Source organism: Periophthalmus magnuspinnatus, chromosome 13, assembly GCF_009829125.3.
Source record: "Periophthalmus magnuspinnatus isolate fPerMag1 chromosome 13, fPerMag1.2.pri, whole genome shotgun sequence".
NCBI lineage: Eukaryota > Metazoa > Chordata > Actinopteri > Gobiiformes > Gobiidae > Periophthalmus > Periophthalmus magnuspinnatus.
The window spans coordinates 5,509,516-5,535,756 of NC_047138.1; the positions used below are offsets into that span (position 1 = coordinate 5,509,516).

The 26,241-nt window shown below is 38.3% G+C and overlaps 1 protein-coding gene across 3 annotated transcripts in view; it reads right to left on the reverse strand.

Annotated features, from left to right (window-relative positions):
* The window catches only part of cntn5 (contactin 5), a 79,383-nt gene extending 56,658 nt beyond the window's left edge, over window positions 1–22,725 (reverse strand). The window contains exons 1-3 of one of the 3 annotated variants that reach the window (XM_033977467.2): window positions 22,385–22,725; window positions 4,082–4,162; window positions 1,449–1,563 (exon numbers count right to left, since the gene is read on the reverse strand). In XM_033977467.2, the coding sequence (XP_033833358.1) occupies window positions 1,449–1,503 (55 nt within the window). In that variant the 5' untranslated portion in view covers window positions 1,504–1,563; window positions 4,082–4,162; window positions 22,385–22,725. Of the gene's footprint in view, window positions 1–1,448; window positions 1,564–4,081; window positions 4,163–4,382; window positions 4,422–22,384 lie in introns of those variants that run through there. The other 2 variants (XM_055225851.1, XM_055225850.1) reach the window with 2 other exon arrangements.
* Window positions 22,726–26,241: the final 3,516 nt, after the last annotated feature.

The following is a 26,241-nucleotide window of genomic DNA, read 5'->3' on the forward strand; positions in this document are numbered from 1 at the left end:
GAGACTGGCAGGTGATAGACACGCTGTCAAAAACTTGCACACACCTTGATTTTTTTTTTTTTTTTTTTTCCCGTAAATATTCATTTCATTGTAAAGCCACTTTTCTGCACAGATACTCAAGTGCAGAGCGTTGACATTGTTGTAAGGTGAACATTTAAAACATAAAAATCCAACATTACATTACAAGATTACCTTTGCTCATGCTATTTCCATATCACCAGAAATAAAAGGCACTTGAAAGCAGAGACAGGTGGGGAGGAACATAAAGCAAAATAAAAAGACCAATGCACTCAAAGAGAAAAATGTCAGAATATTCAGAGAACAGTGGGTCAATAATCCATTATAGCAGCCGTCATGTCAAAACTATCATAATAGACAAAGCCCGCAACACACCTCCGGAAAAAGCTGCCCATCGCTCTTGCTGCTGATAACATTGAAACGCTGTTCAAGTGTGTTCTCTTTCTAAAACCTGACACTTTTCAGATAGTTGTGAGTGGTAAAAGCAGATTCAGCTCTCTACACTGTTAAGACTGAAGTGGGACTTTTATGGGTTCATTCTGTTACAGACATTATTGAGAAAGATGATCCACTTTACCCTAAAATACTAAAACATCAGGTTTATTCGGGGGTCTCCGCTGCCATTATATTAAGAACATCCCCTATGTTATGTACTATGTGCAAACTAAAGACCTCGCTACCTCCTGAGTCCATCTTTTATGCTTCTACTGATTTTAAGTCAAAACAAAAGAATAAATACAGTGGTCCCTTGTTCTCACGAGGGTTACGATTTAAAAATAACCCGCAATAGGCGAAATCCACAAAGTATCAGCTTTATTTTTTACAATTATTCTATATGTTTTGCAGCTGTAAAACCCCTCACCACACACTTTATACACTTTTCTCACACAGGCATTAACATTTTCTCACATTTCTCTTTTGTTTAAACTCTCTCAAAGTTCAAACCTTCGTATATATTAGAAAATAAGTACAGTATTATAGAATGAAACCAGAGTCAAGACCTGTTTTCAGGCCTAAACATTTGATTGAGAAATACAAATATAAACATTTTCCTATACTGTAGATAAAAATGATAGCTTTTAGAAATACTGTAACTGTACTGTATTTAATTTTAATGATCAAACTGTGAGGTTGGACACATAATAAATTATTAATAGTGGCGCACGTGACCATAGGTGTCTTTGTCAGTGCAGAATGTGGTGCAGAGCGTGGGTTTTGTCGGGAAAAAGGTAAAAAATACATTTATATATCACTTGCTTTTTAAATTTTTGATTAGTCTAATGTTTATTGATTTTATTGCATCTGTACTGTGCTGTTTTGACACAATCGCTACATGAGTCTGAAGTAGTTTAAACGTGTGAATGCACTGAATACAATCCCGGGAAACACGCCAACCGCTTGTAGATGCTGAACCCTTGTGCAGCTCATACCTGTAAGGCCACTGACGATCGAGAAGAACAGAAATGGTTTCCATGGTGACCCCATACTTATTGAAGAGGGTCCCTTCTGCAGCGTTAGCAGGTCTGCCTCTTCATTAAAGCTATACTGGACAGAAGAGAGAAAGAGAGCGAGAGAAAGAGTCAGTCTGCTGTTTATCCGTCTGACACTTCACAGTCACATCTGTATTTTCTCATATGTATAAATCAATATTGACAGAGTTCTGAAGTGAGACAAATTAAGCGGCTCAAGGATTGTTGGAGAGATGTAATAAAATCGCACTTCCAGCTCTAAGCGTATAAACAAACAAAACAAAAATGTGAAAAAAATGTAAAACAGAGTTACAGATGAACATGACAAGTATTACAAGTATTTGTGTTGAGTCGACCACTATATATTTCATTTAACAACAGGAATTCATTTAGATTTTCCTGTTTGTTTTAACTTACAGTCTTTTAGATCTGACTTCCATATCAATTATTCCAAAATTAACACTATTCTCGGTATAATAAGCCGCCCTGTGTGACATCACTCTTGTTACCGTTGAAATAAGCTGCACTTTGTACGTAACACCTTTCCGTGTATTCCATATGGTGATATATAAACTCAAATTATGCGATTAAAAATACACTTGTCACATATTTGGCTGGCTGGAACAAGTCACTGCTTCCAAGGAAATTTCTGAAATAGCTTTTCTCTAACCCTTGAACAGTAACCACACCAGACTTAAGCTAAAGTTCAAGTGGGACTGGCCTCTGTAAAGTGACCTCAATTACACTGAACATCTGTGCAGGCAGGCAGCTAATTCTGAGGCTACAACAGTTAAACCTCCAATTAGAAGAAGCCATGGTGCTCAGGGCCTAATTGTGATTTTGGTTCCTTTGTCCCTTTTACAGAGGTGAGTGCTCCACTTCAGGAGAATAATTAGCTCCATCCTCGTTTTATTCTAATTTACTAGATAGTGTTGTAGATAGTGTGTTGTAATAGACTGATGATTGGATGACCGGCGAGATAAGACTTCATCAACACACACGCTCCCATGGCAAATTAGTAACACAGCACAAATACGGAAGGTTGTGATCGATAAAATGAAAGTTCTTCTTCTTTTCTTTTTACCTGAGTCCATATTTGGGGCGAGTGATTACTTTTTTTAAAGGTCCTATATCGCACAAAATGGACTCTTGTGACCTTTAAGCCTTGTTATAATGTTGTTTACTCATCAAAAGCAGACCTGGAGTTGTGTTTTGTTTTGTTTACACATGTTTGAGTAATCCTGCGTCTGCATCTCCAAAGCTCAAAACGCTCTGTTCCACCTTGTGATGTCATGAAGTGGTATTTTTCAAGTTAACATCTCCTTTTACCTTTAGTTCAGTAGAGATTAGCAATACCAGAGCTGAAATTAACAACATGATTCTAGTGAAGATGTGTGAAGATTAAAATCACACTTCCTGTATCACCACATGATGACATCACAAGGTGGAACAGGGTGTTTTCAGTTTGAGAGCAGAACACAGCCTAAATATGCAAGATTTTTGTGCTAAACATGTGCGAATGAAACAAAGCACAACTGTGGTTTTGTTTATGATGAGAAAATAACATTATAACAGACAAGAAAATTGCGTAAAATGGGGCCTTTAAGACATGACAAAAATTTATCTGCCTCGTTTTAGAGTTCACACTTTGAGCAATACGCCCAAAAACGAAATCACGTTTTGCTTCTCATGTTTAAAGAAGACATATTGTGCTTGTGTTTGCTGTTTAGTTGCAATCTATGAGACTGACAGACATGTTACAATTTGCACAAAACATCAGCGGACTCCTGAGTTACCGTAAAATGTGAGCTGACGTATCAACACAAATAGCTGCACATCACGAGGAGCAGATTTTTTCTCATTTGTACCAAAATGACTACGCGACGCTTCTGAATCTTATGCGTATCGCTGATCAAGAAAATAAAATTGCAGAATGAAGTAAGTACAGAGCAGTGGGTGTTTGCTGGAAGCTGATTGTTACCATGTCGTCTTGAAAATAACTAATTAAAGATCACTCAAACATGCACGAATCACCTTTGAGTGTGTAAACGGCGTGAGGAAACAACCATAACATGGTTAAAAGCTCTGAAAAGTCCATTTTGCATAATAGGTCTGCTTTAACCATCACAATTTTCCATTTTATTTCATCGTATTAAAATGAATAAAAAGGGCTTTCATTATTAACTTCCTGAACATACTGACTTTTAATAATTGGCATTTAACACAGAAATTGTCAAATGTCTTGCACCAAAGTCTAAACTCCAATCCACGTGCTTTTACTGGCAGAGAATTGGATATAAACGTCTTGATTAAAAAGACAGAATCTTGATCTTAAAATATATACATCTGCACAATCGTCCTGTCACTCACTCGTGCAGGTCGGAGGTGAAACATATGTGGACAGAGAAGATAAAACTTAATACTTATTATGATCTGTTAATTGAATTTGAAAGTTTAGGAGGTAAAAAGTGTTCTTTAACTAACGTATACTGTTATTTTTCCGTGTTTAGGAGCTGGTCAGGGGTCTCTCACTCTGTATGTGTTGGAAGCATGTGGAGATGGAACGGGATTTATTGCTTGTGCCGGCTGCTCACCTCATTTACTCCGTGTCCTCCGTGGATCCACCAGCAGCAGGGCTAGTGGCTCAGACAATTAGTGGTGAGCTTCTGTTGTTTCTAGAGAGAAAAGAAGAAGAAAAAACACAATGTCATAAAGGTGGACAATAATAACGCGATAAATAAAGAAAAGCCAGCGTCACTTCTCTTCTCTCTGAGCCGTGTGTCTGTCCTCTTTTGTTTGTCTCGTTGTGTAATTCTGTCTTGTCGTGTGCAGCCGCGTTCAAAAAAGCAACAAAAATGGGGATGATTTTTCATGTAGCTCGGAGCTCTCACTCACTTTACTCACTGACAAGTCTGCTGACTAGACAGCTGCCAGATGCCTCAGGATTCCAGATCTTGTTTGATTTCACTAAAGGACCAAAAAAAAAACATGTGCGCCACTGTCAGAAATGCATGGCCCGATGATCACAACTGTTTTTTCACGTTCATTTAGAAAAAAACCACAAATAAATGGTTGTGTTTGTCAGATACAGCAACACAAACACAGTGAGTTGTGATGGTGTTGTCCAAATGTCATTTCTGTTAAATATATTGCTTTAGTGCAGCTGTTCTTTCTGTCACACGCGATTAATTTTGAACACATTTTCGTGGGACATTTGTGGAGCTAAGTGATGAATTATTGATAATATTAATAGATATCTTTGATTATACTAGTTGCAAGAGAATAAATACATCTCATTTACGTTCTTCCTAGCGCTCATGTTTTCCGTTCAAACAGCTCTACTCCAGCGATCGTGTTTGTTGCACAGCAGCAGCTCCGTGACCTTACACCCGGCGCTCTAGTGTTTTAACATGGTGTAATTGAGTGTTTTAGTCATTGTCCCGTCTTTCGTTTTAACTGAGTCGCGCTCCGTCCGAGACAAAGCCGTCTCAAAGAAAGTAAAGTCAAAAGAAATGCAAAAATAAAACAAAAATAAATGTATCTGTATAAGTCGCGTAGAGCAGACGCTGTTTTCTCAAGCTCGCTCATCAAACAACAATGTCCTGCAGATAACATAGACTTCTGCGGTTTCCCTTTCAAGTACTGAATACAAAATCCATTGTTGTCTTTTACGATCAATAAACAGCTCTGACAGTCTCTTTGAATATAAATCTATTATTTGAAGTCTCAAAGGCACAAAGCACAAAGCATATCATATAAACAAAAATACAAATAGTTTCTCTGTAAAAATAACATATTTTTCAATTATCTGTGATGACAATAAGCAAGTGTCTGATATGTCAACTGTCTGGCTTTCATCATGAGAGAACACTGGTCCCTTGTGCCTATCAAATGAAGTAGAACTGCTCTCAAAGTTCACTCCACTTGACGCTGTGTCTCTGAGCTCAGACAGACACGCCATTTGAGGACTCGGCTTCACTCTCCGCCAATCATACTTACAATGGAATAAAGACGAACTGGGCAGAAGCCTCCACAAAAGTAAAAAATGTCTTTCCATTACACTAATGCACATGTCCACTTTGGTCCTGAAGGCTTCACAGACACTGTCCAGCGTTAAACCTGAAAGCTCCTGGACTCCAATCCTTTCAAAAGGGTCACAACATCAAACAGGGCCAGGCTTTTCTCACGAGTTATGTACTTTCAGAACTTCAGATTGATCTCAAGTGTCGTTAAAACCTATGTTATTCACTTCTTACGCGTTTCACTTCAAATACACTGAATAGTCTTGCATGCGTCACACTTATTATACAGGCGAATAATGGAAAAGCAGACGGCGGCTTGTTAGCATCAAGAGTACAGGATCAGATTAAGTCGTGCTGTTGATTTACACACGTCTGTTACCTTTGCCATGGAAACAGACATGTTCAAATAAAACAAATCTGCAGGTGAAATAAGCTGCATCAAAGATTTCTTGACCGAACACAGCCCTGTGTGATAGTGCAGCAATAAAGCAGGGTAAATGTTGTCTCTCTCAGCAGCAGAAATGACCTTTTCCACCTGCTGTACAAGTAGCCCACAGTATTATTCACCAGGAGCAATTGTAACACTAGCTCTTCTATAGGAGTACTCTAAACTTCAGGGCTTAATGTAAATGTTTGTCTTGTATTTATGGGACAGTGTTCTGCTTTGTACAGCTTCCATAACCAGGTCAAGGACTCTCCATAGTCACAGAGCACTTCTGGTTCACGGTGCAGCCATCAGTTATTTTTACTTCAAATGAGTTGTACTTTTCCACAGAGCCAAAGACAGGTGAAGGAACTATTTAACCTCAAGTTATACAAGCAAAGCACAAAAGTCTTATTGAGATTAACAGATATATTTAAAGACACCAGCTCGACAAGATCAATACGTTGTTACAGAAGATATAGTGATATAATAGTAAAGACCATGTTCTGCCTGGATAATTTAACCCTAGAGAAGGATAACCACGAGTTGCAATAAATAAATAGTACAAAGAAACAGAAAGTAACACAATGAAATGGCATGTTGCTGGTATCTATAATGATAAGTTCATTTGGTGCTGCAGAAGTGAGTTATCTGCGTGGCATTTCTGTTTTATTTGGGCACTCCAGTTTCACCTACCACTAAAACCATGTAAAATAGGGTCCAATGGTCAAATAAAGGTCAGTAAATGACTCGTTGCATGTTATGTGCTTGCCTGGCAAATCCAAAATGATATCTCTCTGTGATTTTTGCGCAGAGACTGGTGCTCATATCCTCTATCGCGTTTCAAACTCATTGGTCACCTGTGATTTACAAATAAAACCAAATTTATCTCAAATCAGATTAACAAAATTTACTTCTTCGCTCATTTATTCTGTAACGTTTTTCAGTCCTCTATTATATTTCCGATGAGATGGACCATGCCTGTCCCTGATTGGCTAATCCGCCTGTCAATCATCTGAAAACAGGCAGATTCAGCGTTGACCACACTCACATCTTTGCAAAGTATTAAAGAAGCGTGTGTTCTAGATCCAAGGCAAGTCACGTGCTACAAAAATGCAAAAAAACATTCCTAACTAGCACAAACAAAGTCCGCAACACATTGAAGTTGATCATGTGGAGTAATTATCACTACAGACCTGGTGTCGAGTCTGAGGAGGCACAAACACCAAACTGAGCGCTGTTTATCTCAGGACGGCGAGACAATGCGCTCTGTCACATATGATCGCATACGAGGATCTGTCGGCTGATTCGTGCCATCTGCTTCTTGTTAATTAAGGATCTGTATAAATATTTATGTAACTTTATTCATCACATAGGATAATTATGTTTTAAAGTTGCATACTAATACTATAATGAGTGCTTCACGTGTTGAGTTGTACGTCAGGTATAGTACTATGAGGTTTCAGGCATCAGCTGTGTCTCTTTTAGTCATGTGTACTGTTTACTATGTCACATCTACTGCTCTGAGTGTGTGTCTACTACTGTACATTTGGAATAACAGTATTTTATTAGAGGATTTTCTTACAACTCTGTTTGTCTGAGCTTAAACTGGAGCAAGCGTACACTGACTTGAGACACTTTGGAGCAGCTTGTAATACTCTGATGTCATGTAAATGCGCAATTAAATTAAATATGGTTTGTTATGCAGTACTCTAAAGTGTATTTGTAACAACAATAACAAAATACTGATAAAGCTTAGACACAGATTTGAAGCGTAAATCAGATGCAAGAGTCATTTCGTCACATCGTTGTCCTTCCTTCATTTAAATTAAGATAAAAATGTCAAACGTGGCATGTTCCCATACAGGTAAAAATCAATTATGAATGTGAATAAAATAATACAAATGATGCACGATACACCGAGGGTTTCTTCCTATGTGGCAATTTGCATTTTCTCCAAGATGCCCCACACACAAATGTATTCTTAGATCAACACAAAGGCAGACAGGAGCGATACACAAACCCTCTGCCCACCGCTCCGCCGAGGGTCTCCCCAAGCACAATTATCTCGTCCATGTTTTGTTCTTCTATTTTACCACCAAGCAGCCCCACTGTCCCAGGCCTCTCGCTGCCACTTTTCACCCCTCAGTGGTTTTAATTGTCCTGATGACCTCAATCAAAAGACAATTACCAAAGGGAAAAGCAGTGCAGGCAATTATTGTCTTCAACAGCACACCTGAATGGGTCCAGCACCTTCCGCCCAGATACAATTACATGAACAAGCGTCGCGTCCGTGTGCGATGAAGATGTGAAGTATATGTGAAGTACGGGCCTGAAATACAACATGGATGGTGTGTGTCCTCTGAGCAGAGCCACTATCACAATGCACCAATGACACTTCAAATCCCAAATGAGCGAAGCACTTGAAACGCCGCACGGAAAAGCGAGGGTCTGCGGAAGAATCCAGGCCAGGCACGGATGAGGAAGAAATAGGTTAAGTCTGACTATTTGCTTTAAGGTGTTTCCACTATTTTGTCCAACTACCTTTGCAGAAGTATTTTATATTTCAGTTCGTTTGCAGAGAACAGCTCATCAGTTATTAGGATTATCAATGTTTTTTTGGTATTTTTTTTGGCTATTTATGTCATGTTAACATTACTTTCTCATCCCGAAAGTTATATTTTTACAAAGCTCGTCATAGTGTAATTGCGGATAATTGTAAAGTTGGGAGTTGTGATGTCTCTTCTCACATTAATGGTGACGTGACATCTCCAGCAGACACCGTTAACAAGCTGAAGTTGTATTCTCACTGGTAAATAGCCTGCAAAAAGCGTCCGTATGATAGCCGCTCTCTATAATGTTGAATCATAAGTGTTTAATCCAGAGCCTCTCAACTGTGGCACTAGCTCCGCTCCAGGGAAACAAAAAAAAAACAACAACACAGGAGATGAATAATATAAAAGCTTTTGTTCATAGCCTTTCAGACATTTCTGTATTCCAGTTTGGACCCCAGTACGACGTGCAAAATGTGTAACACTCTTTTCATTTCAACAGTGTATTGTCATAAATGTAAACACGTAATCACTATCAGTTTTTATTCTATCTTCATATCTCGCTTCGAAATATTTTTCTCTCACTCTCACTGTCTCTTCCCTTCAACGTCAACATGCTTTGGCTACACACACAGATGCACACAGACGGACACGCACGGACGCACACGCTACACATAAACACTCACTCATGGTTTATTTTATTTATTTTTATGTTTTGTCTTGTCTACAAACTGTCCCATTATGGCTTCTGTCTTGTTATTTGTGTCAGTTTGTCTTGTTATTTTTTGTGGCTTGGACCTACAATGTTGTATTTAAAAATGCTTCACTTTTAAGTCTTTCTGGCTTTAAATAAATAAACACAAAATGTAATAAATAAATAGCTAAATAAAAAATAAAATAAAATAAAATAAAATAAAATAAAATAAAATAAAAAATAAAATAAAATAAAATAAAATAAAATAAAATAAAATAAAATAAAATAAAATAAAATAAAATAAAATAAAATAAAATAAAATAAAATAAAAATAAATCAATAAAATAAAATAAAATAAATGCATGTTGTTTTTTTTGTTTTTTTGTTTGTTTTTTGTTTTTTGTTTTTTGTTTTTGTTTTTTTAATTAGGGAGACAAAGCAGCAAATTGAAAGACCATTGTACAATCCCAAATCAGTCACTAACAAATGCTTCACTTGTAAGTCTATCTGGCTTTAAATAAATTAATTAAAATAAATAAATACATGAATAAATACATAAATAATATACAAAAAAAAAAAAAAAAAAAACTAATGTAAGTATTTTTTATTTTTTTAAATTATTTTTTTTCTATTAGGGAGACAAAGCAGCAAATTCTAACAAATGCTTCACTTGTAAGTCTATCTGGCTTTAAATAAATAAAAAATAAATAAATAAATAAATAATATACAAAAAAAATAAAATAAATGTAAGGTTTTTTTTGTTTTGTTTTTTGTTTTGTTTTTTTATTAGGGAGACAAAGCAGCAAATTCTAACAAAGGCTTCACTTGTAAGTCTATCTGGCTTTAAATAAAAAAAATAAAAAATAAACAAATAAATAATATGCATAAAATAAATAAATAAATGTAAGCTTTTTTTTTTTTTTTTTAATTAGGGAGACAAAACGGCAAATTGAAAGACCATTGTACAATCCCAAATCAGTCACTAACAAATAATCAGATTAAAATGTCTGGGTCCTTAAAGCTGCATTTGTATCACATTAATACATTCCCTTCAAGTGTGTATACTGTACACATATTTACATAATCAACTGCTGTATTGTTCTTCTTTGACAACACATGCAGAGTAAAATGTGTATAGAAAATCAACGATATCGTGGTGTTGAATCATCAAAGCGTTCAAGGACTGAGGGCACTGGGCCAAACTGTCTCATGTGAGGAGCTGGCACAAAGGCTCAGGTACACAACGAGAGCAGAGTGTCAACAGTGCACTACAAATCCAACACTTTATAAGAACCGCACCGGATTCGTCTTAATAAAGCATGAGTAGTAACTATTTAAATAACGCCCTGACCGTACTCCCAACCACAGACTGTTCACCCGCTCCTGTCAAATGAAGCTCATCGACGCTGGCGGCTACGGGGCGGATTTGGACAGAGAGAGGGACGACAGATTTATAATGAAAAGTGAATTGGAGCCAGGGTCGATGGAGCCGGAAACGGAGCTCATGATCACTTTTATTTGGAACGAGCGGGCTACCAGGCTTTTATGTCCATTTATATATAGAGTCTACGCTCCCAACATCTAAATTAAGTAGTTACCAAGCCTGACGGACTATGAATAAACTACGTGTTCATAAAGAATTCAGTTTTTCTTCTTGCTTCATTAACGCTAATTAAGCTGGTTATTATAAAGTGTAGCCATCCGATTTTCCTTGACTACAAACTCTAAAGTAAAAAAAAAAAAAATCGATGGCGTCACGTGACTGTCTTTAAGTTGAGATAATGCGAACAGGCGTAGTACACAGGAATCGAGGGCGAGGAAACTAAAAGTGAGAGGTGAAAATGCTAAAGCGAACACAAAACCTGTGACAGAGCACGTGTTTCTGACAGCGCCCTCTCTCTCTTTGCACCGGCGCCCGCTCATTTTTTTTCCCCTCCTTCAACAAGAACAAGAAATGCGTCATCCAAACAAGATTCGAGTTATTAGGCGAAAAAAAAAAAACCCACATATCGTAATTCTAAAGGATCAGATTTCCAAACATATATGTCTGAGTCTGTGATCAGAAACAGTATTTGGAGCGAAAAACACATTTTTACCTCTCACTTTCATTTACTGCGTCCTCCGTTCCTGTGTACTGCGCTTCTTCATATTGTCTACAGCCCTGTCACTATAAATACTGTATCGATTTACTGTTCATTACATGACAGATGGAACAATCATTTTTGGGGGTCAGTGTTTATCGTGGGTACTTTTCATTGTACTAGTGGGAAAATGTGTCGTGTACTACGTTCTGTACTACAATCATGCAATTTGAGGTGTAGAAGCAGGGCCGGTTCTAGCTTTCAGGGGGCCCTAAGCTGAATTTGTCTCTGGGGCCCCCTCCTGGCTCAGCTGTTGGTGATTCACTTTTGACAACATTATGACTCTGCTCTCATCAATTTGACCAGTTGTATTTGTGTTTTTATGACCAACATCAGACTGAAAACATCCAGAATGTCACGACTACCACAGTCACAAGAACAGAACAAACATATAAGTGTGTGTGGGGGGGTGAAGATTTTTTACATTTTTTTCTTCGTTTCTGGTGGATTTTAATGTGTTTCAGTTGGCGACAGTGGGCTTACATTTCCATTATGTCGGGTCCTTGCACTGGTGTAAACACAGAGCCGCCCTCACCTCTGCCCGACTAAAAAACAAACGTAGCAGCAGCAGATATTTTACTACTATAGATACAAAACAAATGTAGTAGTTTTAGAGGGATATTTAGGCTGCTGTAAACACACAAACCCTCTGTCCAATAAAACTTGACATATTATATTATGTTCAATATAAATGTATGGCCTCTTGGGGGCCCCCTGCTGGCCTCGGGGCCCTCAGCAGCTGCTCAGTCTGCTTAAAAGCTGAACCGGCCCTGTGTAGAAGTTTGTATTATGAACATTTATTTTACTATATTGTACATTTAGAGTGGATAATTCTGCTTTATGATCTGGTTTGGATGTTATCTTTTATCGTTTTATGTTTACTTCAGCAATATATCGCACTTTAAAATGTGTTATCATGACAGGCCTTATTGTCTACACGCTCTCAACTTAAAGATAGATAGAAATCATTTTATTATAGCCAACAAAACAAAAAAACAACAACACGGATCTCTCCTGATTTCAGCTCAAACGCAACGAGAGATGTGCTGTCCCGGGCCTAACAACCTCGAGTCAATGTTTCCACTTTAAATATGAGGGTTTTTATTTAATTTACTGGTGAAACATGGTTAGCGATCGTACAAAACCGATATCTGTTTACGTGCGAAATGCTGAGGCTGTAGTTATCGCGTGACCTGCTGTGAAGACTGTGTGCTGCTAATTGATGCTGCAAAATTAACACTTGCTGCACCTGTTCTATTATGTTTCTGATATAATAGAAGGACCGCCTGTAAAGCCTATTTGTATTCTGCGCTGTTTAATAGAAAACTACACCGGAGGATCCAAACTGCATCCATTTTATTCAAAACACTGGCAATACACAGTCGTCACAGGCAGCAATAAATCTTTGAAAATAACAATAACAACTAGAATTGCATAAATCAATTATTATATTCAATGTGAACCGGCACAGCAGCTCCGGTGAAAGGAGAACGTTAAACCTGGGAATCGAGTAAAAAAAAAACAACACACTGCTGACAAAGAGTCTTCTAAAAACAGCTTTTTACCACCAAAGTCACGCCTATATGAATAACCTTTGTGGCATATTTTATCACAGGCGGCACACTTTCTATAATCCACAATGTTAAGAGGATTGTTATTTAACCTCCTATTACACACTCAAAATAATCTTTTCTCTTCCTCAGTTACGTAACTTCTGCTTGTAAGTGTCAAAGCAAAATGTAAGTGTATTGTTAGCGGCGCTAGAAAAGGGTTTTGTAAGAGGAGGAGTCAAGTTTATGCTTTAAATCTGGTATTTAGTAGAAAAAACACACACGTGGATCATGATTTTACTCTGTTTTAGTTGTAAAGAATGAGCTGTTGATTGCAAATAACTTTAAAGTAGATTAGGGTCCAGCGATTCTTTACTAAATCCACTTTATTGTAGCGTCAAATGTTCTTTTCCTCGCGTTTTTCCTCTCATTTTCATAGTTTTGACTGTATCGGACAGGATTTCTCATCGACCAACTCAAGGGCAAAGGCAAACAGTCTACTCAAAGTACTTTTAGGGAACTTTCTTTTCAATTTTTGTATTTTATTTCAGGTGGAACACATAGTACAAGCACATTCCTTCCAGTTCAGATATTACACGTAGCAGCATTATTATTATTCAAAGTACTACTTGCTTATACGTAAAAGTACTTTTCAGAACTACACCATGTTCTTTTAGTTCCATGCCATTTTGGTGTATTAAGAAAAGTAAAAAGGAAAAACAAAACTATTACAAAAACCTGGAGCTCACAGGAAAAACAAAGTGTAGTCAAACACTGTATATTCATTGTACAGGAAAGTCAAAAAAGTCTGGTCTAAATGCGGCAATATACTTGATCCACTTGCTCCAAATACAATAAAATATGTTCCTTCGAATATTTATTGTGTAAGTTTGCTTTTCCATCCTAAATATTCCGCCAGGAGGGCACTTTTAAGAACTTTCATCAGCAGAGGGTTTTATTTTTGCACGTGAATAAGAACAAAAATCAAGTTTAAATCACTACTCAACTTTTTAATTTAGTCAATTTGCTTTTTTCTCCGGAGTATAAATATAAAATAAGCACGTTGTGAATAAGAATAACAAAAATAAGCAGCACAATAAGAATGCGGCGCACTATCTGCATCTAATTGTAAAAGGTTTTGTTGTCTGCAAACAGAAAGTCGGAGTCTGGTGCGTAGTTTTTTGATTTGGCATTAGAGCTGATGAGGCTGTGTTAAAGCTGTGCAAGTGCAACCAAAAATGCACAAATGTGAATACTAAAAAGAAACAACAAACAGAGCTAGGGACATGTGAGAAGCTTCTTAACGGTTTAGACTTCTGCTTTAGGAGGGTTTCAATGAGGGATCCACTGTCCAATCAAAATACAATCATATAGTTGTTTAAATTTTCTTTTCTTTTAGGTTTTAATAAATTACTCTCCATCCTAAAAGTGCAAAATACTCTTACGTTTTGTCATTTCTCACATATAATGATTTGTAACACTCTCACACTTCTATAAATGTGCTGTATGTCCAACATGAATCTACAAAACATAACCATAACTACCAAGTCAGTGCACAGCCACAGTAATAATAGATAAGCTACTTGATTCTCCATTTGAATCTAATTTGTGCTGTCTGCCTCCTTTCTTCCTAATAGAGTGATACAACAAAAGCTGCTCCACTGAACATGGCGTTTCCACTTAAATAATCCCTTTGATCTGCCACTGCTTAGTTTAAACCAGATACTGCTTTTAGAAAATGTCATTACAAAACACAAAACAAATCATCTGTGTTGGGCAAAAAGCATAAAAACGTACACAAAAGGATAAAAAGTAGATATTAAAGTACAACCCGTTTCTAAGTCTGAGGCGCCGTACAAAATATTGTGAAAATAAAATGCAGTAGATGACGTGAAGAGTGAAGCTGAAAGGGTTATTTTAAGCACCAACACATCCAAGAGCTGGAGATTTTCTACAAAGTGTGCTCACCAAAATGACAATTAGTCTAATCACTTCTGAAAATGCTTCTCAAGCTGTTTTTGTTAGCATCACTTTACTTTTGTGCCCTGCAAGAATTCAATTCAAAATGAGGTTTTTACAAAATGACAAAATGTCTGAATTTTGAAAGCTGTTCTATTGTGAAACAAATGAGTAACTGAAATGATTTTATTGACATGTAAATAATGACCCACCTTTTTACTTTGAACAAATACTAAAAAAGGACTAACAGTGAAAAGGCATTTGGTAATGAAAGAACAAAAGAAAAGTGTCAATTTAAATGAGCAGGGACAAACCCAGAGCCCCACAGTTGAGAAGCTCTGCTGTTTAGTGTAGCATTGTATTGGATAGTAAACCTTTTATCGTTAAAGCCCAAATGGTCCTCAGCACAGCTGCCAAACCCAATAATGTTAGCAAGTAGCAACATCAGTCTTTGTACTGGGTTCTGTTTACAACATGCACTTGGAGCATGACTGAAAGTACAATTACACCATAGACTCAAAGGATTCGGTTAAATCTATAGATGAAACACAGCATCAAGAGCCTCTACTTCCTCCCATAAAGTGTTCCACTTTTTATTATTTTTATTATATTATTTTTGAATAAATACATGTTTTCATGGAGTTCAATTAAGTTTGTCATGAAGTGCCTTTTAAAAGTCTGACAGTTGTTCATCTGCTGCACACTGTACTGTAGCATGCTGAATGGTGCACATGTGCTCACTTGAGCAGAATAAATTCAGTGTTTGTCACAGGAGGATGAACATGAAGCTGGTGGGGAGGCGGTCGCAGCAGACTTCTGGTTGTGTTCTGACAGATACCTGTGTGCTGTGCACACCTCATCTCTCCAGAGAAGGGAAGCACGAGACTGGAACGCACCAACTCATCATGAGCCTGGAAGATGCATGACTTTGTGCTGTAGGAAAGGTGACCCGCAGCAACGCTGAGATCATGGACTTCAATGCTGACCTGTGTCAAAATATTCACTGTTTCAAATGTTATGAGTTTTTTGGTGGTTTGTATTCACATGTGGCACAGATGTATCCTCATTTTTAGATCTTTTAGCCAATAGCAGCCCCACATTACACTTACATTTTTGACACAACAAGACCTTGAATGATAACCTCTTTGATATGCATCAGTAAAACCAAAAAGCGTTTGTGTTGGAGACTAATTATGAGCTGGTTATTTTGGCTAGTGCAAAAGAAATCATAATGAATACAAAAGACTGATCTGTCAAGGCAATCTGATTTATCTTGAGACTGCAGACACTTGGCTGGAGCCACTCTCTCTGTCTCACAGACATGATTTACTCATTAAGATGCCACTAGAACAGAAAGAAGGTTTTGGCCTTCAATGAATTTTAATCAGGTAAAAAAAAAAAAAACACCTGCACAAATTCCTCGGGGCACAATGCAACGTCTATGGCAATGCCATCCTGAGTTTAAGATGGAACACAAACACTGATGGTTTAGCGTATCTTACATTTTTCACTTTTTAGTCTCTCTTGGCTGGTTGGCTTTTCTCATATTGATCAATCTCAATTTTTGATTATTTCAAAAATAAAATATAAATGGCTTTCAATATTTATTTCAAGACAAGACTTTTAATCATAGTAATTTAATGCAAAAATCTGCCTATTTCTTGCTCCAAAGTGTGAACTCTGCTCCAGGCAACATGTTTTTACTGACAGAGGATATCAGTGACAATTAGAAATAACTGAATTTTCTTGATTAAACTTCTAATAATTGCCCAGCCCTAGCCTCTATCTTTCAATTTGTTGTATGTTCATGACAAATATTTAAGATCAAACACTTAGTCCTGAAGGTCAAAAGCGTTACAGATACTGGAGCTAATCTTTCCATTTGGACTATCAGCGTGATGCAGATCTGGCCTCAGCAGCTCTATATGCGCCTGTATATTTGGCTCCTCTGCCCCCCCACCGCCCGTTCACACCTCCATCTCGGTAATCTGTCTCCAGCGTGAGACTGTTAAACGTACGCACAGCTGATAAAAAATCAAAGAGGGCCGTGCTTCATCATGGCCCTGCTAGATAAGGCCTTTTACTGTCACATAAAATCAGACGGAGCGTACAGAAAAACACTTTATCCTCAGGCTCTGCCCCGACATCAGCATCATGACTCCTCTGTGCTCAATGTACACGCCCCCATCCCGACAGGAGCAGGTTACACACACAAACCTGCCATCACCTGCGATACTACGGCTCTCTCATACCATATACTACTACGTCAAGGGGGTATACTGTGATTCATGCGTTAAAGGTGCACTGTGTAACCTTTCTGATAGCTTGTCTTTATTGGAGATATTGGTTTTTTTGCCTGGGAGTTGCACGGTATGGCATTAAACTTACTTATGTTGCATTTATTCAATTACAGGTGTTTTTATCGAGACAAATCCAGATGTAACTCGGCCTGGGGGTGTCTCCATGGAAATGTGTTAATATGGAACATTTTTAGGCAAAGCACTAACATCTCCATGAAGAAAATAAGAAAAAAAAAAAAAAACATACAGCTTTAAAAACACTGATTCAATTTGGAATATTAATGCCAACTAAATCATGGTAAATTAGTCATGAAATAAGGTGAAATCACATAAATAATGATGAGTTTTCCTCTTGAATCGTAGCATTGTCAGGGGCTACAACGGCATGACATTGTGGTTTGAATATTTAAAATGATGTGAACAGCGTTAAATATGTATTTGTTTTGATTTACACTGTTTTTCATTCCTGATATGTCACTGGAAGGATTTGTCTGACCGATACATCTCTAGTGTGCAGATCTTTAAAACAGAGCCCCAGTATTTCATAATCCATAACCGCTTTCTGCCTGTGCCTTTATTAACCTTTGAGCGCAGCCTGCAGGTATCTCCACATGACAGAGGAACACGCGGAGGATACAAAGACCAACACATAAAGTGCAGTCTAATTAACCAACCAGGGCCCAGCTACATGAGTCAAACACACAGGCCTTTGCACAGAGTGTTCAGACACAGCACTGCTGCTATGGCACTGCTGTTAATTAACACTACACTCCTGCTTTACACGTGAACATTTGTGGTGGCGCGTGGCAGAATCGGCTGGATGCATCTGAAGAGACAGGCCAACCGCGGCTATCGTCTTTCAGGGACAGGAAGACAAGCCTGTAATTAAATTAACTGTGCTTATTTTCGACTTCACGCATGTTTAGCACGACATAGCAAATGGGACTTGGGTAGCTTGTTTGTTTGACTCACCGGACATCAAATCAAAGTCATTCATAACAGTGACAAGTGGTGAGGGGGCTCAAAGTCACTCTCTCTTCTAAGCAATTATATAAATTAAGTTGTCAGATGGCTCCAGAGGGACTTTTGTCTTTGTGCCCTCTTGAGACCAGAGGGTTCACTACAACAATGTGCTACATACGGGGCAACTGGAGAGGGGAAGAGGAGGAGGAAGAGGAGGAGGAGGAGGAGGAGGGGGACACAGTCGAGCTCTGCAACATTCTAAAAAAAGAATAGCTTAAATCTAACAATGCAATGTCATCGCAAATGTTCTGAACTGATGCCCAACGCTCAATGAGTCACGGCTCTGTTTGGGAATCAACTGTGTGTAATGTGGACACTGAGAATTAAAAAAACATTGATATTATTAAAATGGAAAGAAAAGTCCGCATGCATTTTGATACAGCATGTGTTTCTGTACTCTATTTCCATGAGTACGACCTAGAGTAGACCATCTAGTCCTAATTCCTTTGCCGAATCAATACAGCAATCACTGCATGATCAAAGTAATGTAGTGGACCTAGGACGAGAAAGTCAACATCCTTTTATTACATAACCCTCCGAAAAAGACGCTTTGAGTAGCCTTTTTGCAGAGCTTAGTTTCTTCGAGGAAAATTAACATAAATGAATATATTTTTTAAGCTCAAACATGCCAGTAAATGTCTTTGTTGCAGTTAAAATATTGAACAAATGTTAGATTACACAGCACATTTCTGTTAATTATGTTACTTTTTTGCCACTTTTTGGGCAGTTTTCTTATGAAACACAAAACACTCTCAGTCTTCAACTTTTGCATTTCTTCCAAACTATTTCAATATTAACGACATATTGCCAGTCTGTTGCTTTAGCTCATGTTTTGTTTATGTAGAAATACGCTGTACAATGCACCTCTTGTGGACACTGTAAGGATTTGCAGTTTATTGCTTTCAAAATTGCCCCAACGCTTTATTTCTTTTCCAGTCAAGGAATCATTACATATGCCCTTTACACCCAAGCCTGTACAGAAAGCCATATATCACTGTCTTTTGAATTATCTTTCCCCACATCACTGAATAACAACAGTCTTTGGGGATGTGTTGAATACAAAGTGGGATCTGCAAGGGTCCTTTATTCTCCATTTTCACTATTAGTCTCAGATTTTGCTGTAAAAATAGGGCTCCCTTGGGTCCCACTATTTTGCTAGACAGTTTCTATCTAGACCCATACTCTGTCACTGCTGGGATGCATTCTCTCTCGCAACTATCCCCAAGGACACGCCTTCACCAGACTTGTCATTTTCAATTAGCAAATACCCCCAAACACACATGTCTGCCGGCCCGTGTCAATAATGATAGGGATTTAAAGGGGCGGAACAGCTGTGTACTCCAAGACATTTTCAATTTCCATCAAGATCAACTGATTTGGCTAATTTACATTATACATCTCAGACCAGCCCTCAAGCAGATTTAGCAGCATTTGAAAACATGTACTGCAGGTAAATAAGTGATTCATTGCCAATACGGATACAGCGGACCCCTGATTAGAGCCAACATCTGTTCATCTCTGCATCCAGTCCCAAGGCGCACGAGTGAGGCGGCTTCCATCATGGCTGCAAATCCTAACTGATGATAAAGCTGTGGGCCAGTTACGGGACTTTTCACATCATCCCAAATTATATATTTCCAGATTGCATTTACAGATCGGAATACACGTAAAAGCTCGCATCCAAGGCAGTACAATGTTGATGTAAACATAGCCAGAATTATAGGATATAGTCTATGATGGAAGTAGACTGTCCTTGCACTGGTTTGTTCTAACTGCAGTATATGCAGTATATTGAACATTCTCTTTATAAATACTGTGCAGGCCCAATAATGCCAGTGGCTTCTTCATGATAGAAATGTAACAGATGAAAATTTCTCTAAAATCTATACACGCTGGTGGTGAAGGAAAAATATGTCCAGTTGTTTTGCTGAACCAGCTGCTATTGTGTTACGTTGTTAGTAAATTGAATATTGATTATGGTCATGGGGTAAACAATACTGTATTTATTGCTACATTTGACGTAGCTCTTGAATGGAGGTTAGTTTGATTCATGTTTAGAGCGTATGAATAACTATAGTATATTCTGTCTCTTTGGGTCATTCACTATTACAATAAGCAAAAGGACATGGTGGCTGAGTGGTTAGCACTCGCCTCACAGTGAGAAAGTTCCGGGTTTGATCCCTGGGTTGCCTGGGCCCTTCTGTGCAGAGTTTCTCTTCGTGTCTGGGCGGGTTTACTCTGGGCACTCCTGTTTCTCCCATCAAACTAAAACATGCACAACAGCTACAATCCTCCAGCGGAGATAGACGTGACCAAACCTAACACAAGATCATGGAGATGGGTCCCCGGGCGCAGCACTGCAGCCTCCTGATAAGGTGCCCCAGTGGCATTGAAGGATGGGTCAAATGCAGAGGACAAATTTCCCTACAGAAATGTTGTACTCCATTTAGTTCAAGATCTGGAGAAGTGTCCCTGGGCGCTGCACTGCAGTCACCCATTGCTTCTGACAGTTTGCCAGGGTCAAAGACAGACAACAAATTCCACAGCTGGAAGAATGAAAATGAGAAAAATAAATTCCCTCAGAGTTATTCATTTGAATCTCCTGCAGATTACATAATTATGAGAAACTATCAATTCAAATTATTCAAACAGCTGCAATTTTTGTACTATCAGGATTTAAATCTGAGTAAACATCCAACTCTTGTTATTATTACATAACACATACATAAATCAAATCTGTATACTTTCTTTCATCTCTTACAAATATACATGATACATAAGCAGGTTAAGTTGTAACTGTCGCTCTAATAAATGTATAGCATTAAGATTCCTGCTTTGGATCTAGTGCACACTTAACTGTGTCTCCCTCTGAGCCAAGTGCCAAGGGTGCAGTCCTTAATGCTGTTTCTTCACTATTTAAACCGCACCACTTCAGTATTTAAAGTGAGTTTGTGCTGGACTCAGGAGTGACTGAAGCATACAGACCACAATCTAGTTTAGCTATTTATAGAAAGGCAAAATTGGTTTGGAGTCCTTGGTTCAAATCTCCTGGACTTGAATATTGTAGCGTTGTTCATAGGAGCTATAAAAATCTATCTTGAAATATCATGATGCGCCTTCTTGGCACATCTTAATGGACTTGCATTAAAAGTAGAGAAAGCCCAAAGCAGTAAAGTGGATTTACTGACAGACCTTTAGAGCTCGTCTTTCCCTCTTTCAGGACTTTATTCTGCCTGTCACTACTTTCCTAATTGCCATCAGTGACAAGAACCTCACAGACAGCTTCACACATATTTTGTAAATAGTATTTCCAACTGATTAAATGTGATCTTTATCTCTATGTGCATCTTCTACACAGCCCCCAAAAAGTCAAAATCAATGTGATCAAAGCAAGAAGTCAGTGAGCCCCCAAGCCACAGCGTATAGAATAGTCTCACTCTGAAAATAAAGTAAACATTCAAGTAGTGGCAGTGTAAAATGAGTATTTGGTAGATTTGCATATCCCTGATTAGATGATCCCTGTGGGGAGTGTTACATACTGCACTTGCAACTCCAAAAAGTAAAAAGAACTGCCTGTAGCTCCACAGCAAATACATCATTTTATATTCATTACTATGCCTCCAAACACTTGGGTCTTCTATGAAAAAGCTTTGTTTTTATTTATGCAAATCAATCATTATGTCTTCCCAAATTGAAAGTGTATCATAATTACAGATTATTGTAGATTATTGTAGATTAATGCCATTCTGTCTTTATTGTTGTTCCATAGATACAGTATGTGGCTGCATCTGTGGACATTTTTTTTTTTTTTTTTACACTTTTTCTTACAGGAAAATGCCCTTGAGCAAAGAGACTGATTATTCTATGAAAATAAATGACATCTTAGAACAATAATATGTAATGATTCTGTAAAAATAATCTAGTACAAAGTTCCCTGTTAGCACCAAGACCTGTGTGATTGACAAAAGATACTATCAAAGCTTACTATTACCCACATGCCCACCCTGTATATGACTCAATGTAGTAATGGCTTAGTCTTTCTCAGATTTATGTGCATATTAAAGCAATGTTATCCAAATAAATACGTTTTTTTGCATTCATCAGTTTTATAGTTAGTCTAAGTAGCACATCATCACCATCTTAGCCCCAACTTCAACAGGCGACGTGCACCAAAACGCATCAAGATCCAGGTGAAATCCAAACACCAACCCGTGTCAATTCGTTCAACTTACCTCAATTTAAAGAAACCCAAAAGTCCCACGCTGAACTGGCACAATCCCACCTCCGCTTCACTCTGTCGTCCCCGACCCGAGCAGCGTAATCAACAATATCCAAGCGAGCCAGTGTCTTCCGCGTGTCCAGAGCGCGTAAACAGTACATCCATGAGTGTGTAGAAGGGACTGAACGAGCTGGAACGTGTCTGAGTCCCTTATTCCAGGCTCACCAAAGCGCTCGCCCCTGCGCCCGAGTGAAGACGTGAGCCGGAGCCGTGCGTCGTTGTGCCGTGCGTCGCTGTGCCGTGCGTGGACTGAGGACTGGTGTGTGCTCTCGCTCTGGTGATGAGACTGCCTCTGCCTCTGCCTCTCTCTGCAGCAGCATCTCTCCTACAGCCTGCGCGGAGGGAAAAGGGAAAAGGTGCTCCTGGGTGAGTAAGGAGTGGCATCTCGTCTTTGTTTTCAGGAAAAGTGGCGCGTTTTTGCAGTTCAGAGCCAAAAGTATGAAAGTTAGAATATAATTTAAGGTAGTTTTGAATTTAATAAAACCATATTTTTTTAGATAAAATGCACATATCACATAAAATACCAATAAAACAGACATTGCAGCTAGTTTAAACACAATTACGCACAATCTAAAAACGATACAGCTAAACTAAAACCAATATATTTTTAACATTTGTCTTTTCCCTCTCATTATATTCTGACCAAAACTGTATAACCTGCCTAAAATGACAATTTATTTTGTTATTAGCTTCAAATGTGTGGATTTAACTTTGAAAAAACTAGAAAAGTGTGTCATTTTTCTTATCAGATTGTAAACAGTACAACCCACAACTCTGCCCCCTAGTGGTCACTGCGTATATTATATCAATTAGAGGCAAAACTCATGGACATTTAGAGTAAAGTTTTATTTCTTTTCAAAACACCTTTTATTTATTTAATTATTCAAGGGATCAGATGGAGAGGTTATAATTTGATAGTTAAGATGCAAAAAACACAAACAACCAAACAAAACACTCAAATATTGATACGTTAAGTAAGTTTAATTGGGGTTTAGCAACACGTATGGTCATGACGCTTATTTTATTTAGTGAGTGGACTTAAAAGTTCATGCGTATGTGAGATATTCCACAGTTTTCATGCAGTAGTTGGAGGTAAAGAGGTGTAATCCCACTTTAATGAACCGATACGTTTCAGTCTGCTCACAATGATGGCCATTATTGCTTTTAGATCAATATGTGCCACCAAATCAATGAGCCGCATTACCAATCTCACTTGACCGTTGAGCACCGCAGTCAAATTACACAAGCGTTACAAAAACAGCTTTACGCGTGGCACCATACTAAACAATAACTCAGCATTAGTGTATTGTTAAATTGTAGCTAGCGTAGACTTTTTCCACCACTCTGTACTGCTGTTAACATTAATGCCACTGCCTGTAGATATGGATTCGTGTCTTGACTTTCCAAGATCAGTTACATGGCTCGTATTGCCGCGCTTTGCTTTGAGTGTTTGACTGACAATACGCAGCTAACAGCCTATCTCTCGCCCCATCATTAATTAAACAGCACCCTTGACTGAGTGGGCTTCCTATTGCACGATTGATCCATTTCGCTGCTTGTAGCTCTTATCGGCTTTTAGATTCCATTTTTTCAGAAAGTGTTTTAAGGCTTCTTTGTAAAGTGTCAATAAAGCCTGCTGCGCTTAACATCGGCAAAGACATTTCCTATAGCTTAAGCTTCGACTATTGCCTATGTAATCTTTATTGTATCCGCAGGCAAATTCAGTTATCGGAATCTAATGCGATTACTATATTCTGTGCACAAAATACGTAAAAAGACTATGCTGAGCTGCTTATATAAAGTGTTAGTGTGCTAATTAGAAAATAGGGTTTAATTAATTCTTAAATCTTGATAATTAAGTGGCATTACGAGGCTGATTCACAAGAATGACTCTGGTGAAGTCATGTAAGCGGCTTACTACAAAACGAACAACTGGTAAATCAGAATAAGGTTCAAAAGACGTAAAAAAAAAAAGATGACAACGTGACATGATTTTATTATGGAGACAATTTAGGCATGTAATGTCAAATCAACTTAATGAGCGTTTAATCATAGCGTTATAATGGTGTTCCTTTACAAAGCTGTATTTTTGTGCGTGTTTGAGTTCTGCGTTTGAGGCGTGAGTGCTCAGAACCACCTCCCACATGTCCCCGCCCACAATTCTCTACATCAGGGGTGTCCAAACTTCTATCATTAAGGGTCACATATAAAAATACAGACAAACCTGAGGGCCGATTGAGGGCCATAGACTGGTCACAAATACAGTGAATGCTTAAAATCTGCATTATTATTACAATTTAGACTGAACCGCTAGACCTTTATTCATGCTTACATCCTCAATGGGACACATTAAATATTTGATATGGGCTTGTTAAAGTAGATTTTCAGAAATATACACTAAAAAGTACTGTTTAAGGTAATATGGGCAATTCACCTGGAAGCTTGAGGGCCAAGAAAAATTGGTCTGAGGGCCGCATTTAGCCCCCGGGCCACAGTTTGGGCATGCCTGGACTACACAGCATTTTTATTTAAAATGGTCACACTTGATTTAGGGTTCAAAAATGTCACGTAGCCATTTTTCAACAATAAAAACACACACATTAAGAGGTGAGCCTGGTCAGTTCTGCAGTTTTGAACAAGAAGTCAATGTTTTTTCATCACTGTCTCACGTTATGTTGCATATTTCAGTTCTGAGCGTAACTATATAGCCTTGTCCTCTCCTTCAGAACTTACCCAACGTGCCAACTAATGCAGTATGCAGTGGGTTACACTTGGACGCAGTATTGATATTGATGAAAGTAAGAGTAGAGGCACCAGCCATTCAGTTGTAGTCGTATTAGCGCTAATATGCTGGCTAGAGAAAGTTTGTGATCTTGTTCTGCTACACTGCTCTTTACATAATTTGTCCTCTCTGTCTCTCTACCGTCTTTTGTGCCAGCAAACACTTTCACACCTCCGACGGTTCAAGTATCTGACATGTGCGGCTTGCGAGGTGCTGTGTGATGTTGCAGTTGAGTGAATCCTAATTTCCCAAGAAAATGCTAAGGAGACGGCAATTCGCAGCATTCGAGCTAACACAGCACTATCCGGGAACAAAACATCTTAATTTATCTTCATTATACTCTCAGGGAGCTGCGTTGGGCTGTACACGGCCTTACGCTACTACACTACTGCCACTCGGGCTGCAGCAAAGACTCAGCCGAGCCCCGCCCTTTATAAGTGGAAGTGCACAGGGATATCAAATAATGCATGCATGTACGGGGAATTTGCATGTGTGTCAGATTCAGCCTGTGCAACATAAAAACGTCTGAAAACTATAAAGGTACACTGCTGCAGATGGTGATTTATATTAACATGCTTAGCCAATTTGAACAATTTATCTCCACAGCTCAACAGATGCTGACTAGATAGAGGTGCTAAATTACAATTTGGTTGGTAGACTGATTCTTTTCATTACATAGCGCCAACATCTGCTGCAGGCAAGGTTTATAGATGCAGTCATGCTGAGGAATGATATACTGAGACTCGCTGTCAAAACAAAAGCATGCTTATAACACACTTCATCACTGCTTCTCTTAGTTACAACCTTTACTTTTATGATCCTGAGGTGTTTCTAAATGTGCTGCCTGGGCTGAAACCACCTGTTATTTTGCTTGTCTCTAAACCTGTTGATTCATTTTTACTTATTGTTAATTGGAGAATCATTAAATTGGGGATGGCCAAGACTATAAGACCTAAGAAAATCTAAAAAACTGACCACAAGCGATAAATTATTTGTCAATCGGTCTTTGGCTTCCACTCAAACCGCAA